The sequence below is a fragment of the Lates calcarifer genome, linkage group LG14 (assembly GCF_001640805.2).
Source record: "Lates calcarifer isolate ASB-BC8 linkage group LG14, TLL_Latcal_v3, whole genome shotgun sequence".
Lineage (NCBI taxonomy): Eukaryota > Metazoa > Chordata > Actinopteri > Centropomidae > Lates > Lates calcarifer.
Genome location: NC_066846.1, coordinates 13,040,767 through 13,060,446, shown reverse-complemented (window position 1 = coordinate 13,060,446; position 19,680 = coordinate 13,040,767). Strand labels below are relative to the sequence as shown.

The window sequence follows — 19,680 nt, the reverse complement described above, 5'->3', positions numbered from 1 at the left end:
CGCGCATGTTACGGGTTATTCCCCGTTTTCTGCAACTTTACGCCGCCTGTCAGTCACCCAGCTGGAGGAGGAATCTCCTTATTGGATGATTTCTGAAACATGCAGCACGCTGGGAACTTTTTTTTTTGTTGGATGCAGCGTCTGGATTCACCAGCAACGAAGAGAGAGAGAAGAGAAGAGGAAGAGGAGGAGGAGGAGGAGGAGGAGAAAGGGGGAAGAGACTCCCGAGATGTGCACTTTACCCTCACCTTCACCCTTGTGGTTAAAGAACTTCTCTTTATCCAGCTTCTCTTCCTCTATCTGTCTCCAAACTTCCCCCGAAATAAGAGGAAAGAAGCGCGTTTGTCATTTTTCCTGCATATTAAACATTAAAGTATAATTTTACATTTCAAGGGAAAAGCGAAGTTCTGCTTCCAGCTCAGAGACACCCGCTGCCACCGTATCAGATGTGACCGATATCCCTTATCAAGCTGTGGCTGCAGCTCGACCTGCGCTGGCCGCGGCGGCGGTTGGCTGACCCGGAGACGCTGCTCCCGTCTGAGATAATAAAAACAACCAAACTGATCTCATCTGTCTGACGGAGCCAGAGAATCAGGGGCAGAGATTGCAGCGGCTATAAGCTAATCAAAAGTGAAGTGAAAGTCTTTGATGGTCGTGTGTGTGTGTGTGTGTGTGTGTGTGTGTGTGTGTGGCTGCGCGCCGGACTGGAGTCGCTCTGTGTGCATCACAGGCGCGCAGAGACGAGGGATGAGCCGACTTTAAACTCAACTACACACACACATTTAACAGGACAGTGGATGTTTCTCGTGCTGATATGAGGCTGTATGAGTAGATCTAACACTGTGCATCATGGGATGTTGAGTCAGATTGATTAAAGTGGTAAAAATATGAGTGTTTGGAGGTAAAAGGGCGAAAATCGGCGTTTTTCTAATGGAGGTTTGGTGTGTGAGCATCACCAACCTGGAGCGCACGGATAAAGAGATCAATACATGTGGGAATAAGTGCAGCAATCGTCGTTAAAAGGCTCTTTACTAATCAATATCAGTATTATCTCACTGATCCGTAGCGCACAACCTCCTCAGAAACTTGATATTGCAGAGAGATTCGCACACAACACAGTGAAAAAGTGTAAAAGTGCGATGAATGAACTCCAATCGCAAAATGCAAAAAAAAAGGAAAAAAGTCTGGAAACGCTCAAAGAATCAGGTAAAGGCATCGATAAGACTGATCTCATCACACACAGATAAAGTCCCGCTCTGTCCCGGCGCAGACACCGGGACCCCCGGGCGCTGACCAGGACCAAGTCCCCCTCCTCCCTCCCTCCTAACCCCAGAGTGCGAGGGTGCTTACCTGCAGGAGCCAGTGGCAGGTCTCGCCGATGAAGGGAAAACCCATGGATCCTTTTGGCATGGGCAGCTTGCAGTTTTTATCCCGCGTGGCCGTCCATCTGAGCTGCCACAGCTGCTGGGAGACGGCGAGGAGCAGGGCCATGGACACCAGGCAGGCGGCCAGGGTGGCCAGAGCCGACACGAGGTCGAAACTGTCGAACAGCATCGTGATGGAGAGCCCGGCGGTCTCTCTGGAGCTCTGGACGACTTTCAAAAAAAAAAGAAAAAAAAAGCTGGTGGAAGCTGCGCTGAAACTTTATAGTTGTGACAAAAAAAGAAAACGAGTAGATCTGGATCCAAGCGCCGATTTAAAAGTTGGATTTTCAACTTTTTCTTTTGCGTAAAAGCGCAGCGCTGCCTTTACGCACTCCAAAGCGCTCTGGACGTGACAAGAGGCGGCTGTGTTTTCAGAATGAATGAAGTGTGTGGAGTGCGAGCTTCTCTCAGTCAGACAGCCTGGATCGGCGGGTTTTTAAAAAGTCACAAAGTGGCGTTTCTGTGCGTAAAAAAAAGTGCAAGTCAAAGCTGAGCGGAGGAGATGCTACAGGTGAGCTGCGCTGTCAGACTCCAAGTCTTCAAATATCACACCTCAGCTGTAAAAATAAAATCATCAAACCGCACTTTGTCTTAATGATGTAAAGGTTTAGGACAAGAACCAAACAGAGAAGATGTTTGAAATCTCATTTTTGTTCTCGTTTGTGGGTCAATGACTTAAAATGAAGTTTGCTAATAAAGTGAGAGAGAGGAGGTGGAGGAAGACAAAAAAACCTTGAAGGCAAATCAAAATCTCAAGGTGACACGTTTATGTCAAAAGCTGGGACACCGTGGGACACGTGGAAAAAGTGAAGCCGGAGCCCTGGAACTAAACAAGGGCTTTACTTTTTTAAACTTCTCTCGGGATGGAAAGACTTGGTTTGGGGGGAAAAAATGAACGAAAACTCTTCCAGGAATCGCGTCTCTCTCCTCTCAACTCTCACCCCCCCAAAAAAGAAGAAAATGTTAAAATACCTCTTTAAAGTTTTAATCTCTGTTGAGAAAGAAGAAGAAAAAAATTTAAATCGAGGACGATAAAGTTAAGTGGAGACTTTTTAAGATCCGTGAGCGGTGCAGGAGTGAAAAGGTGCGCAGGAGAGATGCTCAGGAGCCACCGTCCTCCTTCTCCTTCTCTTACTTTCTGTCGTCCACTCTTTTCTCTGTGTACCTTTCTGTTTCTGAGAGCGCTCCTCTCTCTCTCTCTCTCTCTCTCTCTCTCTCTCTCTCTCTCTCTCTCTCTCCGCTGGCTGCCTATACAAGTCACCCTCAGTATGTGTGCGTGCGCGTGCGTAACGAATGTGTGTGTGTGTGTGCGTCAAGCCAGAGGCACCAATGAGTGTTTATATAGTGCAGAGGCAACTGGAAGGCGAATAGGCGGCCAAGGGCTCCCGTCGCCCCCCTCCAACCCCACCCCACCTCACTCCAGCGTCGGCTAGAGAGGCAGAGAGACTCCCCTCCCCTCTTCCCTCCTCCTCCTCCTCCTCCATCCCTCCCCTCTGCTCCACCTCTTTCAGCTCCTGGAGGACCCCCTCCACCACCTCCCCTCCTCCTCTCTCTCTCTCTCCTCCTCCCCCTTTCCCCCCTCCCTCCCTCCTCTCTCCTCTCATGAAGGAGGAGGAGGAGGAGGAGGAGGGTGGTGTAAAGTGAGCGGCAAGCGGCGCAAGAGGAGAGGAGGCTTGGAGCGTGCTGGAGCTGGCGGGGCGCCAATGAGAGAGAAAGCGCGGGGGGAGGGAGGGGGAGGAGGGGGAGAGAAACGGGGCTCTTGCAGTTACTTTTATGACTTCTGTCTCCGTGCAGGACGTGCGCACTGTTGAACTAATCACCTGCAGACTAAAACAAGCGCTGCGCTCACATCAGCATTAGACTCCGAATCAATTACAGATTTAATTGAAGTTATTCCCCCCAAAGAAAGAACGAAAAGAAAAAGACTAAGTCGCTGCTGCTAAAAAAAAAAGATCGAGATGCGCTTTTACGCGCGGAGTTCTGCTGCGTATTTTTGTTTTTTTTTTTTCTTCCTCGGACTAAAACTTAAATCATTTGTTTCCAAAATGACTCTGTGCCAAATGCTTTTGCCTGGAGGAGCGGAAATGTGCATAACTCTTCATTTGATTCACAAATTATCACCTTATCCTCTCCATCTTTGGACTCTTCATCCAGTCTGGAGCAGTTTAAAGGTCTTGCTCAAGGGCACTCCAGCTCTTCCCTGTCTTCGTCTCTTTGTGTTTTTATCATATGAGCAACTTGTTCTTCTTCTCTTGTCCATATTTGCTTCATCATCATCATCATCATCATCACCCATCTCCGCCTAAACTCTCCTCAGTAAATTCTGATCACAGATGACTTATCGATACGATCAATGACCCGCCACATCAGGTCCTCTGACTGTGCTCAGGGATGTCGGCGGCCATTGTTATGTAACAGGGACCGGTGCAGACCCTCGCCCCTGCTGCAGCACAGAGTGTGAATGAACCATCACTTTCTTCCTTTCTTCTTCTCATCCCTCCTTTTCCTCTTTTATCCCCCTCAAATCAGAAACAACCAGTCTCAGAGGGATTCCTGCTCCTTTTCTTGGGGGTATATTACTCAGCTTCTCGGGTCTCTTTCTTTCTCTCCCTCTCTTTTTTCCTTCTCTCCTTTCCACCGTCTCGCACTCGTTCTCTGAAAGCGGCTCAATGCTGCCGCCTAGCGGAGGAGAACCACATGGCAGCCGGCCAGAGAGAGAAGAGAGAGGAGGGAAGCTGATCAGAAAGACAGAGAGAAAAGCAACAGACAGCATGTTTTAAAAATGTGTTTATGATGTGCAGGTTTTTGTAATTTTGTGTGACATCTCATATATTTATCTGCTGACATGAGAGAATCGTTTATCGTAGATGAGATGAGTCAAACAGCTTACTTGCAGCTTTGCGGAGTCGTCAGTATTAGTCAAAACTCTTGTGGGTTTTTCATGTTCGCATATATGAAGGTGATACTCTGCCACATGTGCATTACACCCAAGGGTTTTAAAAAACAGAAGCAACGACAGTTCATGTGTCTTTTATTGTGACGGGGCAACACTTCCTCAGTGAGTTGTGGCTCGTGGCGTCAGTGTCGGAGTTTTAAGATGAAAGATAAAAGAAAAACTCCCCCAATAGAGTCAAAATAATCTATTAAAAAAAAAAATCTAATTTATAGACATTTTGAAAACTACAAAACACAAAATAAATAAATAACAACACACAAACAACACTAAAAGATAGATGTTATTTACACACTTGAAGCCTGAGTAACCTCTGAAAACACACAAGTAACCAGTGGATAACTGTGTAGAAAAGACTGTGTAATGTGATGTATGTAAATCCTCCTTAAGAGCCTGTTTTACAAAATAAGAGTCACTGATTATGCAAAAGGTTATTTAACCGCCTGCAGAAGGAGAGTATACACGTCATGCTCAGCCTGAGAAGTCCTAAACTTTGATGTAGTTATAAAGGTAATAAGGTCAGAGGTATCATGTACAGTTGCCTAACCCAGACAGTTTTCATAACTGGTGAATCAGAGCTACATAAAAATACACTTTAGGTGAGATGGAGGGAGTGTCAGCACCATGGAGAGCGTCACAGCTGCAGATGGACACAACTGAGCTATTTATAACTGAGAGATTTTACCCCTGGACTGGTTGAACTCAGAGGGTTTTTACCTCTGCTGCAGTTTAGTTTTTAGCTCAAAAAACATCTTCTTTCAATCATTTTGTTTTATTCGTTCCATCCTCTGACTCGTACTGTTTCAAAAGACAAAAAAAAAAACTGTAAATGTAGATCTTTTAATATTTTATAATGGTTATCTTACATCGTACGCCTGTTACAGCTACAAGACTCTGTTTTATCACTAATACCCAGGCAGAAATTCTTTACAGTGATTATGGGTACAATAGTGATGTAATAGGCCCTGGTTGGCAGCAGTAAAGAAACCATAATCACACAGGAAATAGTTAAAAAGGCCTTTTTAGACACATGTATGTTTGCTGAATGGACAGACTGCCTTAAAGTAGCACACAAAGATGTAGTTCTTGGTCAAAAATTTGTGCGTTAACCAGGTTAAAACTTCAGAAATCCAACAAAAATTTAGCTTAGTTACCGAATTCCTGAAGGGACTGAACATTTAGAGGCAACTTATTTAACTTTTGTGTGCCTTATGGCCCTCCCAGGCTTCCATACTCTCTCATTAACACTGATGGGATCTGACATTTGTTTACGTTCAACTGACAAAGCTCTGCAGCGGTTGTACCGATGATGACAGGAGCAAAGGAGGAAGTTATGGTGACGTTCTTATTAAAAAAAAAAAAAGTTCTTTGTTCCCCATTTTCCCAACTGACAGGCAAGCATGACCCTGATCGTTCCACAACCTTAACCACGTGTTTATCACTGTAACCATGACTACAAACCAAAACCACAGCAAACCTAACCAGACCATAACCAACCATGTCACATCATAAAAACAGATTTATTGCTCAACAGATCTGCAACGGTTGTGAAAGGCGCAGATAAATCACGTAGCCCTGCGTGATCAGATCAGAAAACGCTCTTAAGTAACACGCAATGAATTTGATCTTTTGACTTGAAGGACTTGTTGTAGAAATGACTGAAGAATCAACTAATGATATTATTCAATCATTAAAATTCTCAGTTAAGAGGGAGGCGGTGTTTGGTTCTTTGGCTGAGAACAAGTAGAAAAAATGAGACTTAGAGGAAACAATTTAGCAAGTATATATTAACATCAGCATGTTTAATGTGACTTGGACTTGGACTTGAGCACAAATCACTCAGACTCGAGCACTGACTGCAGACTTTTACAGATTTATTAATTCTATAACTTTCGTCAGTTTCGTGTAGGGGCAGGCGGTTGTGTTCACCAGCCCAAACGCAGATTCACATGCAAAACCGTCATCCTCCTTTAGTGACTCAGACTTGAACTGGAACACTGAGGACTCGAGACTCAACTTGGAGCTGAGATTTAGTGACTTGACTACAACATTGATTGATATCTCTCAAACAATACATTTATTAATAAAGTACCTCAATAAATGCACATATTTTACAATACATTTGTTTTATTACAAAATTTATTACAATAACAACAGATAAGTAGTTTAAAAAAATATTTTAATATATTTAATATATTTGACAAATGTATAAGAAAGTACATTGTACGTCTTTGTGCAATGTAAAATGGATCAATAATTAGTATTTTTTTACAACATATAAAATGCAGGATACTTCACAAGGCACCGCAAATAATGTACATATGTGTATGTTTATAAATATATGCCAATATTCAGCCTAATTGTGTATGAATAATGTTAATTTTGCAGGTTATTGCTACACATTTTCTCTACCTATTGACCCTCAACCTGAACCAAAACAGCATTAAATCACAACACAAAAAGCTTCAAATGTTTAGATATGAAACATGAAACTGCTGCTTATCAAGACTTATCAACCTGCAGCTGATTTACTGCACAGTCTTATGGTCTTTTAGGCCTTTGGATCAATAAATATGATCAAGTTATGCTCATTCAAAAGTTTTAATCACAAAGAAGTTGAGTGATTTAGTGGAAAAAAACTTCAAGAAGTAGAGTTGATGATGAAGTTAAAAACAGCTCTGATTCAAAGCTGATTCACAAGCGTCTGCTGCAACTCTTGATTGAACAGATTGTGGTGAGGTAATGACTTATTTCTTCAGGGTTCAGCCGAGGTTCAGATCAGCTCTGGTTCAAACACACACACACACACATATATATATATATATATATATACACACACACACACATACACAGACACACAACAACAAAACCCCGTACTGGAGCTGCAGGCGACCTCATCCACTCCATTACAAGGTCACAACCTCTTGTATAATGTGTCAGACTTCCAGCGTTTCCATTCCAGGTCAGGGACGGAAAGATTTGGCCGCGCTTAGCCCGTTAACGCCGTTATGTGTGTAAGTTAGATAATTACTGCTTTTTGTGTGGCTGCGGTGCAAATGTGTGTGTGTGTGTGTGTGTCTTTGTATAAGCAAAGACGCCTTATCTTTACATTCCACTGCTATGTCCGTTTAAGCTTTTAACACTGCCTAAACACACACACACACTCCCATACCTCAGTTAGCGCTAAGTGGGTGTGTGACAGTTGGCGAGGGAAATAAAAATGTGTGTGTGTGTGTGTGTGTGTGTGTGAATGATGATGCGTGTGAGTTTTGCTAGCGAGCGTATTTTCAATTTCCTCTGACCCCGGTGTGACCTTTCACAGCCGAGGTGTTTAGCTTAGGCTTTAGAGGGCTTAGCAGGGACACAGGAAGTGAACACACACACACACACACACACACACACACACACAGAGGGGAGAGAGGAAAGTTTGGTTTCGTTCTGTCATAAAACAACACACACACACACATTTGCAAAACTAAACACAAAACACAACAATGTCATACAAAAAAACACACCTGTGTCAGGTGCACAGGAGAATAAAACATGATCCCATTCGTTCAGGAGAAGAAAATAACTTCATGTTTCAGTCTACACACAGGTGTCCAACACACCTGTCAGAGATTCAGGTGCTGAGACGCCTTCAGGTGAGCTGCCAATAAAATAAAATATGAAGATAACCTGTTGGAAATACAGTGTGATCTTTCAGAACTTCTTTAGCTTATAAATTAAAGAGCCTCAATTACACTCTGACGTGTACTTGTTCTCATTACAGATCAGCATCTTCATACTCTACACACATGTTCTTCTTTACCCAGCGTCTGGTTAATTTACCTCCGTGAGTTACTGCACATTTGACCGTCTTTATGTTGTTTTAAAGACAGACATCACTTTGGATCTCTGTTGTTATTTTGCATCTCTTACGACTCATTTTTCTGAGCCTTTTTGTGGTGAGGTTGTCTTTTTGTAGTTGATTTGCTTCTGTTTGAGGTGGTCTTGCATCCATTTGTGGTAATTTTCTGTCTCTTTTGTGGTCATTTGCATCACATTAGGTGGTTCTGCATCCATTTGTAGTAGTTTTTAAACTTTTTGTACTAGTTTTGAGTCTCTTTATGATCATTTTCTCTCTCTTTGTAGTCATTTTGCATGTTTTTGCATCAGTTTTGCATCCTTTTGTAGTTGTTTTTAGTCTTTTTGTGGTCATTTTTGTGTCTTTAAACTGAACTCTCTGGTACCCTCTGACACCAGCTGATCACACTGGCTATGACTTTCAGTAATTCACCCATTTCCCCTTGATTTTGTTTGGGAGCAGCAGAAAATCCATTAAAAAAAAACTATTTCTTCTTTGATTTTTAAATAGCTTTTTCTACATACTGACCCCAGATTAACAGAGACCAATCGAGGCAGATCTATTTATAGCAGAACATGTAATCCAGCACAAACAAACACTTTTTATGTAAAATTGAATTGAACAATAAATAGCATGAAACACAATCAAGATGTGATGCATAAAACTGAAACAACATTTTAAAAAAACCATTTAGATGGGAGGAAACTGTCGATAATGACCTCATTACCTCACATGCACACATTAGTGGCACCCTGGTGACCCAGCAAACTGGGTTATATCAGACCGCTCACCGCCATATGAGGTCAACGGGCTATGACATCATCACCTACTGCCTCCTGATTCACCCCACACGAATCACACACTTACAGTTAAGATTCACAATTCACAACCCCCTGATTCACATGAACCTCCACGGGTCAAAAACAAGTTAGATAACACCCACAACACAAAATACTGTATCTGTTTAACATGACACATTTGTTTTTCTGGGGGTCGAGAGAGGGGAGGGAATTACCGAAAGTCACAGCCAGTTGCGATCAGTCGGTGCCGGAGGGTTGCTATTATCTTGTGGATCTATGGAGAACATGCGATTTACGAATTAGAACAAATTTAGGGCGAGTTTGGCATGCAGTCGGATAACTTTCTAACCCCATCATTCCTGACTGAGCAGCAGTGGTGGAAGAAGAACTCAGATCCTTCACTCCTTCATTTTCCTCACTCTCTTACCTTATATCCATCCATCCATTTTCTTCCGTGGGTCTAGGGATGCAATTTTATCACCCATTATGATAAAAAACACTAAGTTGTGATAATTATAAATGGGGATAATCGTTGATATCCTCACAAGTGAACATACAGTCCTGTATTGATATAGTTTGAATGGCCACAAGGGGGCGTCTTTCCAGTTACTCCAAAATGCTAAGCCTGTCACCGTGGCTGAAGGATCGGTTTGTCCGTTGTATCCCCCACAAAAGAAAGTAAAATTAGGTCCAACACCTCCAATTTGAGCCTCCTCCCAGTTGCATCCTAATCAGATGCCCGAACCACCTCAACTGGATCTTCTGGAGCAGCGATGTTTGAACAGAAAACTTATTTTGGATGCTTGTATCCACAATCTTGTTCTTTTGGCCACTACCCAAAGCTCACGACCTTATGTGAAGGTTGGACAGCTTTGACTTCCCGGCTCGTCTTCCTCTTCACCGTAACGGTCCTGTACAACGTTCCCAAAACTGCTGACACCGCACCAATCCACCTGTCCATCTTGCATCACTCATGAAAAGACCCCAAGATACTTTAACTCCTTCATTTCTTACTTCCTTCCTTCATACCTCTGGATGGTTTTCATGAGTGTCCATTATGTTCGTTTTTCCACTACTATTACTTAAAAATGAACTTTGAAGAACTAATACCCCAGCAATCCTTTTACAAGTCCACAGAATATGTGTATGACATTGTTTAAAACCACCTAAAGAGGGACTTTGACCTGATTTCACTGTCATTAAGTGGGTTAAAATCAGGTTTCAAGAGGTTAAGGAGTCAGATAAATAGTACATGAATTGGAGTAAACGTCAATTTGGCCTCATTTCACAGAACGATTTTGCTGTGGAAAAAGACGATCATCAGAAAGGTTTTTATTATATTAATTTGAAATGGGTTAGTGAACCTTTCCTTATGTAATCGCAAGCTGCACCAATTAGCTTTGCACATTTTATCATCGTTTGTGCTCTTAGGTAACGTCCATTAACCAAATAAAAAAATCTGTGTGTAGCACATCTGGGCAGCTGCAGACCCGCAATAATGAACAAACAATAAAAAATGACCTGGCAGAGCTGAAGAGGACAACAACAAAACAACAGGAAAGCCACCATGGAGCGGGAACACACGGGAACATTAAGCCAAATGGACTGGAGGTCACTCAGTAGTTACAGATGTGGCTAATGGTTCATTTTACTGGAGAGACGGAGGTTTAACACGTGGCAGTCTTTGTTTTGGATCGCCATGCGAGCGTGGATTCAAACAAATGAACTATGCTGCTAATGAACTGTATCCTCATGTGCTTTTCTCAGTGTTAATAAACACTTGAATATCAGATTAATGAATCTGTTTCTGTGCCTTTGGTGGCAGATCCAAACCTAAGAGTTCAGAGGATGTCAATACTCTGGTTTTTATTATAAAAAGTAATATTCACAGCACTTTCCAAAACGTTTTCTTTGCAAGAGAAGTGTGCAGACTTCTTATTATCATGTGTTGTAGATTAAAGACATGTTCCTATAAAAAAAAACTCTAAACTGAAACTGAACAGAAGACAAATTTGGGGAATGTATTCAGTAAGGAGAAGAGAACTATCTGTGCTGGGTTTGATGCCCACAGGATACGAGGTCAGTGACTAACTGCGGTTAAACAGTCCAGGATTTCATGCAGATTCCTTGAACTAATTAAGTACAAAGTGGCTGTCCCCTCCCCCCCCTCCTTCTCGCCAAATTTTCTGGATCGGGGCTTGTGGGAAGACTTCTGGGTAAAACTAGGATGTGGGTTTTTTATGCTACTCCTCAAGGCTGGTGTGCGACAACTTAATTAGGGCTTCATTTGATCAGAACTGGGTGTTTCCAGCCGTGGCTGAATGTCTGCAGGGGGAGGACCGAGGAGGAGATGGCAGCTCAGTTTGGGTTTTTTGCGAAAAAAGCTGCTTTTGTGGGCCGCAAGGTCGTGGGTTTGAACCCTGAGTCTTGCCTGAGGGGAGTGAGTGAGTGATGCCCCTTTCCCTCAAACACATGGATGGATTATCAAAGGGTTTCTACTGGAGCCAGGACCAGGGACCAGTTAAAAGACACAAAAATTACCTGAAAGTTACAACCAGCGGGACTGGAAAGAGACTCAACCTCACTACAAAGAGACCCAAAACAACAAAGAAGAGATGCATAACAACTACAAAGAGACACAAAAAGACAACAAAGTGATGGAAAGCTATTTAAAAAGATGCACAACCACAAAGAGGCGCAAAACAACAAGCGAGGGATGCAAAATGACAACGAGCTGGAAAATGATCGTCTAAATAAATAAATATTGCATCCCAAGTTATCAGTATGTATCCTTGACATCTTTATTTCAGCAACTGTAACTGTAAAAGCTTCTGTATTTATTTGTGCACACAACAGAAATAATTTTTAAAGTGTTTTAAAGTTCTTACTGGATTGATTTGGTTTGTGTAAGAACTAATGTAGCTCCTGCCTGCCATTTATTTCCTGTATTATAACATGTTCCTGCATTAGAATATGCAACCTGTGCTACTTCAATATTTTAAAACTGCTAAGACTCGCCAGATTAATTAGAGACAAACAGTATTTCATTAAGAACATGTTGATGAATGTGTCTTGAGCAGATTCCCACATTAATCCACTCGTGCACTTTATAGGCCGAGTCATTACCCAAAATATGAGTTTAATTTAGCTGAAATGAGCAAAGCTGTGTCGTCTCAGCTCGTAGGAATCTTTTGCCGAAACACTTTGTGATTTAAGACGATGAAAGAGGGGATGTTTTGATAAAACTCTTAACTTGATGCAGCAATAAAACAGACATTAAATGAGTTAGCTGTTATTTACGAGGAGCCACTGGCTCCGTTTGTTGTGATTTCTGAGTCATTTGACCAAAATTTTGTTCCCCCTCTCTGAGGATCCTTTAACTCCTTGGCCGCCAAAAGCTCCACAGGGAACCATAATGCTACTGGTGAGGATGGAGAATGGTTTAAATTAGGAGAATATCTCTTTGTGCAAGAGAGACAGACAGGCCTTAATCCACCCTCGTCAGCAGTCGCGGCGACAAACGATGACACAACGAAACTGAGGGATGAACGCATGAATGCGGCCTCTTCACTGTGACAAATAAAACCCTCTGATGATGAAGAAGAAGCAGGAGGGTTGACGCTTGGAGCGACGGCACATTTCACTGACAAAACAACGTGATAAATGACAAGAACAAATGAGGCGTGGAGGGGAAAATGTGACGACCATGACGCCACAAAGGAGAGGGTGATCGAAACTGAACGGGTACTGTAGGTTTCTCTTGCACAGAGCAGACAATCAACAATGAGTGAGACTGAGAAAGAAAGAAAAAGAGATGACAGAGACATTTTTAGAGCAGAAGACTGATGGTCTTTCTTGTTTTGTCTCTTTTTCCCTCAAATTAGCACTTAATCTTTCTTCCCAAACATGTAATTTTCTCTTCAGCTCATCTTTTTTTGGTTTCTTTCTTTCTGTCGTTGTGTTTTTTTTAAACTCTCACTCAGTTTTTTTAATGCTCATCTTTCTTTCTTTCTTCTTTACAGCTTCAAGTTTGAGTTTTTCCTTGGTTTTTCTCAAATATTTTTTGCTTTACTTGAACTTAAGTCTAAGCACCATTGTACAACTTTGCTCAACCTGTGAACCTTCTAGGATCCGGTTAACCCTGGTTCAAGATCAGGGAACCGAAACCTTGAGCTGCCTTGGTGGAAAAAAGGCAGAGCTACCACCTGACTTTGCATTTTTTTCTCAAACGTTCTCCAACATATTCTGGCAGTTCACGCCTGTCAGGTTTCAATGGATGACTGGAGGGTTTTTTGTTGTTCTATTTTCTGTTTTCACAACAATGACAAAACTTTGGGGGGATTTGTCGAGATTTAGAGATTTTATGAAACTCCCCTCTTGCTAGTTTTTGTTTTATTGCATTATTGACCACTAGCTCTAGTTTCCAGTTTTTCTGAATGGCATTGTGCATTTTCTTGCAACAAATGAATAAAAATAATCCAACCTGAGCCCAAAAGCTTTAGAAAAACTGTCCCGAATCTAACCCAACATGAGACCCATTGTCTCTTCTGGGGCTTTTTGCCTTTGTATCTTTTCAACCCTTAGCTTACCTTTTTGTCTTGATCCTTCATACAGAAGTTTCATTCTGCTGTCAGTTACAGGAGGAGGTAGAGCAGGTCGTCCGCTAATCGGAAGGTCGGCGTTTTCATCCGTAGCCTCAGGTTGAAGTGTCCTTGGGCAAGATACTGAACCCCAAACTGCCCCTGATGGCTCCTCCATCAATGTAAAACACTTTGAATTGTCAACGAGACTAGAAAGGTATAATAGTACATTCACCATTACTGTAAAAGACCAGATTTGTAAACTATAACCTGGTAATTATGAGATACACTCCAACAAAGGACAGTGTTCATTTGGCCTCGGATGATTTATTTTGGTTAAAGTCAGGGGAAAGTTTTGGTTTTGGTTTTATCACATCATGGAATAAGTACCAATTTACCATAAAAGTAGTTTTCTGTCTTTTGTCCTGCATCCCTCGCTCCTTTCTCACTCTCTGATGGATGGCATGGATTAACGTCTGACAGAGCGTCTGACCGCAGACTGGCATTTTACCGGGCAGCACCCAATAGCTCGTAACGCCGCAGCTGCTCCACGCCACCAACACTATAAAACGCCTGCTCGTCCTCAGGGCGTCAGATCTCCTGCTGCTGGCGTGTCGCGCTGCTCAGTGCCAACAAGGCGATATACACACATCCCTAAACTATTAGTCTGCACTGCACAGGGGGGCATTGAGTGTGTGTGTGTGTGTGTTTACAGCCAACAACCCATTTCCCACAAACGTCATGACTTACACATGTACACAACACACATTCCCTGTGACACACACACTGTTGTTAATCAGAGTTTATAGATAACACATGTAGCACCAGTTTCCCATGATGACACACACCGCCATCAGCTAGAAAGCATAGTTCATTAGGTCAGCATGGTGTGTGTGTGTCTGTGCTGTCAGGTGGGTTCATAATAATGAAAGCATGTGTGCATCTTTGTGTGTATGAGTGTATTCAGTGGTTCATTAGTGCGTGGTATGAGTGTGTGTTGGGGTTAAATCAAGTTTTACGAGCACTCTGACTTCAGCAGACGTTCTGTTGTTCGTAGGTGAAGAGGCAAATAAAGACATCTGGGCTCAGTGACTCAGATTGTGTGTGTATGTGTGTGTGTGTGTGTGTGTGTGTGTGTGCTGTAACTTTATTTATCCTTTTACTCATCTTTTAGTGTTTATGTCTCGTGCTCTTGCTGTTTCATCATCAGGGGGGAGGGGGTTGAAAAGTTCAGTCTCATTACTCGATTTGTTTGAGAAGTGCAGTTACTGTCATTGTAATAACAAAATAAAATATGCTTAACAAAGGTGCTGTATGTAAGTTCTTGCTATTGCTACTTAGCTAATGTTAGCATTAGCAGCTACTTACCAGTCTAGAAGAAATGTTGCAAGTTCAGCATCGAACTTCTTTCCTTTACTCACCTAGAGCTGTCTCCAGTGGCAGCAACGTCAATGTTTTGCTTCCACTTCTCTCCCTTCTTTTCTTCTACTGAAGTTAGCATGCTAACCAGCTAGTCCTAGCCTGTCTCATAACTTTCCGATACCATGTTGAAGTTTTTATGTCTCATGCTCGCACTGTTTCATTATCAGAGGGAGATAAAGTTAAGTCATGTTACTCAATTAGTTTAAAAAGTTTGTAATGACAAAGACAGAAAAACAAATGTTCGTTATAGGTGCTATATGTAAGTTTTTGCTATTGCTACATACCTAATGTTAGCATTTTTTCATGAATCTAGATGAAATTAGTTCAGGATCAAACTTCATTCCTTTTCTCACCAAGAGCTGTCTCCATGCTAATGTTTTACTTCAAGTTCTATCACTTCTTTTCTTCCATTGAAGTTAGCATGCTAACCAGCTAGCCTTAGCCCAGCTCGTTACTTTCCGATAGCATTAAACAACTTTTTCCAATACAAATATTTCAATGCCAATGTTTACTCTTTGAGTTTGGGTTTTTATTCATCCCTGCCTGACGCTAAAACACTGAGCTACTTTAAACATGGTAGTTTTTTTAAACTGAGAAATAACTAAATAGTTGTTCCACCTGCAGGATACTAGCACTATGTATCAAAATAAAGAAGATTACAAGATGTCTAGTCACCGTATAGTGATGAAACTGACGGATTTTAACATGAAACATGCTTCTAGCCAATGATACAAAGCAATACAATGTACTAAATTCACCACAACATCACTGTAATAATAAAATAGAACAAATTAGCAACAAACAAAGTTAATATGTGTTCGCTAATGCTGCTCATTTCCCAGAAATCATAATGATAATCAGTTAGTCAGTTTCCCAGCTGGAGAGCTCTCTCTCTCTTAGTCTCTCCCGCTCACCCTTATGCGCGCGCACACACACACACACACACACACACATACAGAAAGAAACACACACATTTCCCAAAATTTCCCCAGAGACGTCTGTATCGAATCAGATCTAAAACGGCAATTACAGTAATGCCGCCCGACACTTTAATGTTTTTGTATTCACCGTGAATACCAGGGGGGAAAATCCAGCAAACACACACACACACACACATCATAACAATCCTCTGAACGCACAAAGCTATCAGGTCTCTGCTAAGCCTTAATAATGGGCTCCATTATAATTCAGTTTTCTTCATATGTGGTCAGGAACAAAAAAAGAGAATGAAAAACTGGCGGCACACACACACACACACACGCACACACACACACAGTAGTCGTCTTTCAGCACAGTAAAAGAATTTGCTGGTCAGACCGCAGCTATTTTTGGGGAATATCAGTAAAACTCACTGTGGATGAAGCAGAAAAAAGAGAGAAACAGATGAAGAGATAAATAGAGATGGGAGAGAAAGAGGAGGAGGAGGAGGAGGAGGGATGAAGAGTTTCAGAGAGAGACCGGACCACAGGAATCCAGAGAGTGACAGCGAGACGAATAATGCGGTTGTCCTGTAGCTCAGAGGACATTTCCAGTTTAAAATCTAGTTACTTTAACAAATATTTCCTGGTGTGTCGTGTGCTGTTGGGAATTTTAAAAAAAAGAAAGACAGACAGAAACTCTGGCTTCCAACTCTTCCAAGCCGGAAAAATTAATTCCCCTCTGGACATTCGAGCATCATTATGATACTTTAAGAAAAGAAACTCACATTAATCTTAATGTTTGGTTGGTTAACTGTGTACATACATTAAAATGTTATGGACTCATGTGCCACAGCAGTTTTGGTTGTGTCTTTTTACTTACTATAAACCCAAAAACACAAGTGCAAACATGTAAGGAACAGATTAAACAGTGTGTTTATCGGCGCTAAGGGAAGCTACAAACATTAGCGTGCCCAGCTGACTAGCTTAACACCTAGACCTAATACTATTTCCAAGAGCAAGGGTTATTTCTTTAATTTTGTGGGATTTACAGTAGAGAAATATCTGTTTATGTTAGCCACAGCCATCCTGTGGGAGCTAAGATGCTTGCAAATCAGACTAACATTAGCACAGCTTGCATTTTAGTGTAACTTTAGCTGGTGGGGATGCTAACTTTATTTCTGAGACATTTAGCTTTAGCCTCAGTCTCATATAATGTATTTAGAAATCATTATTTTAAATTGATACGCTGGAAATTTAAAACAGAGCTCGAGAGTTTTTGAGAGTTTGTCCTCTGGGGAAAAAGAAAAAAAAAGGTAATCTGTGTTAGCAGTTTATAATGACGCGTAGTTAGGCGATCTCTGGCAGCCATTTTGATTATGATAGGAGCAAAGGAGGAGGTCAGGTTATGTAGTTACAAAGAGAGGCAAAAAGATTCTTGGGAAAGTGGAAGACAGAGAGAAATAAGAATCTCACCAAAAAAATGCAGTGACGAAGGAGAAGAAGTGAAAGTTACACACTACACCACACACAGTTAGTGTTTCTGTAACCTTTGACCCCTGAGGCTCATCAATAACCAGGAGGTGAGGAGAAGTGTGTGCGCTGTCTCATCCGTCTTCATTAGACCTCTGTGTGTGTGCGATTTTGTGTATGTGTGTGTGTTTGGTGTGGCAGCTAAGTGAACACATGCAGGATTCATTCACAAAACTTCAGCTTTTATTTTGAAAATACACATAGTACAGCTGTTGTTTTGTGGTTAGATTTGCAGTCTTTTGAAAACACACTGGAAGCAAAAGTTAAAGCAGCTTTTCATTCTCTCTTCACACCTTTTTATCGTCCATCTACCTCTTGTTCTGTTTGTGGAGGAAGGACAGTTGTAACACTCTGATATCTGATGGACTGATTATTTTTACTTTCTATCTCTCACACAGAAGCCAGACGATATGCAAACCAGAAACCAGGAAGTGATGGTGGGAGTCAAAGCCTTGCGGCCATGCACAGGTACAGACAACAAAAAACGATCCTCACACTCTGATTCTACAATTCTATAGTCTATATATTACCCATGATCCCCGGCTTCTGGAGCAGGAAGTGCTGTCATTGTAACAAACACCAAACTCCATTCAGAATTCTTCATATTTGAAAAGTTTCCTGGCTGGATATCGGAGATGAACGCTGGTTTTTGATGACTTCAAAGTCATTTTACACAAGAAACAGGAGTAAAAAAAGAGGAGGTGACAGAACAGAAACAATTTATCAGTAAATCAGAAACAATACATACCACTAGTTCTTTACTGTTTTAGTCATTTTAGAGCAAAAATGTTACAAATGTGAGAATTTGATGCTTTTCTTCAACATGTTTCATCCAGCTGCTGTGACATTTTTTTTTAGACAAACCAATTAATCAAGAAAATAATTGCCAGATCAATTAACAGTGAAAATAATCATTAGTTGCAGTCTGGTTAGGTACAATCTATTTTCCATTGAATATTTCTAATAACTTACTGTTTTTTGCCGACTGTTTTAAATTAAACACTTTTTCATAGATGTTTGACATTTAAATCCTTCCGGGGCCTTAGAGAACACTATCCCCCGGATTCAGAAAGACTTTTAATGTGAAAAGTCTACAGGAAGTAGGTTGTCAGTATCAAAATAAACAATAATAACAAAAATAACAATCTCTCCAGGGACAGGCCTAAGTAACTAGTTTAATTTTCTCCCTATTATTTACTAATATTCGCCTTTTAGTTTGTATTTTCTTCAATAAAACTACCGGTAATTCGACCAATCAGAACCAGCTGCTAGGCGGAGCACAATGAGCCGTTTGGCGTATGGTATGTGTTTCCATGAGCTGAATTATTAATGTCAGCAACAGTTTTAGTCGTTTAACAAATTCCACCATGAGCAGCACTAGGAGGCCATCTACCTTAACCGGTTGGGTTGAATTAGTTGATAGAGACACAGTTAATGATCATTTTAGTTACTTTCCCCCAAATATTTGTTGTTTTTGACGCCATACTATACAAACATACGCCATACTATAAAAAATGTCCTAGTATAGTATGGTGTCAAAAATGGTCAAAAAACGTCATAGTATAGTATGGCTTCAAAAAGCATGAAAAAAAGTCATAGTATAGTATGGCATCAAAAACGGTCAAATAATGTCATAGTATAGTAAGGGATCAAAAATGGTCAAAAATGTCATAGTATAGTATATGGCATCAAAAAACATGAAAAAATGTCATAGTATAGTATATGGTGTCAAAAATGGTCAAAAAATGTCATAGTATAGTATGGTGTCAAAAATGGTCAAAAAATGTCATAATATAGTATTGCATCAAAAATGGTCAAAAAAAGTCATAGTATAGTATGGCATCAAAAACGGTCAAAAAATGTCATAGTATAGTATGGCATCAAAAAATATGAAAAAAAGTCATAGTATAGTATGGCATCAAAAACAGTCAAAAAATGTCATAGTATAGTAAGCATCAAAAAACATGAAAAAATGTCATAGTATAGTATGGCATCAAAAATGTCAAAAAAATGTCATAGTATAGTATGGCATCAAAAACATGGTCAAAAAATGTCATAGTATAGTATGGCATCAAAAAACATGACAAAAAATGTCATAGTATAGTATGGCATCAAAAATGGTCAAAAAATGTCATAGTATAGTATGGCATCAAAAATGGTCAAAAAATGTCATAGTATAGTATGGCATCAAAAATTGACAAAAA

The 19,680-nt window shown here is 41.0% G+C and overlaps 1 protein-coding gene and 1 long non-coding RNA gene across 2 annotated transcripts in view; one reads left to right on the top strand and one right to left on the bottom strand.

Moving 5' to 3' along the window:
- The window catches only part of LOC108902785 (cytochrome P450 26B1), a 34,295-nt gene extending 31,541 nt beyond the window's left edge, over window positions 1-2,754 (bottom strand). The window contains exon 1 of the mRNA XM_018704780.2: window positions 1,351-2,754. Within this exon, the coding sequence (XP_018560296.1) occupies window positions 1,351-1,554 (204 nt within the window). The 5' untranslated portion in view covers window positions 1,555-2,754. The remainder of the gene's footprint in view (window positions 1-1,350) is intronic.
- Window positions 1-17,945, top strand: part of LOC108902786 (uncharacterized) — a 206,343-nt gene extending 188,398 nt beyond the window's left edge. The window contains exon 6 of the long non-coding RNA XR_001964144.2: window positions 17,875-17,945. This is a non-coding gene — a long non-coding RNA (uncharacterized LOC108902786). The remainder of the gene's footprint in view (window positions 1-17,874) is intronic.
- The last annotated feature ends 1,735 nt before the right edge of the window (window positions 17,946-19,680 follow it).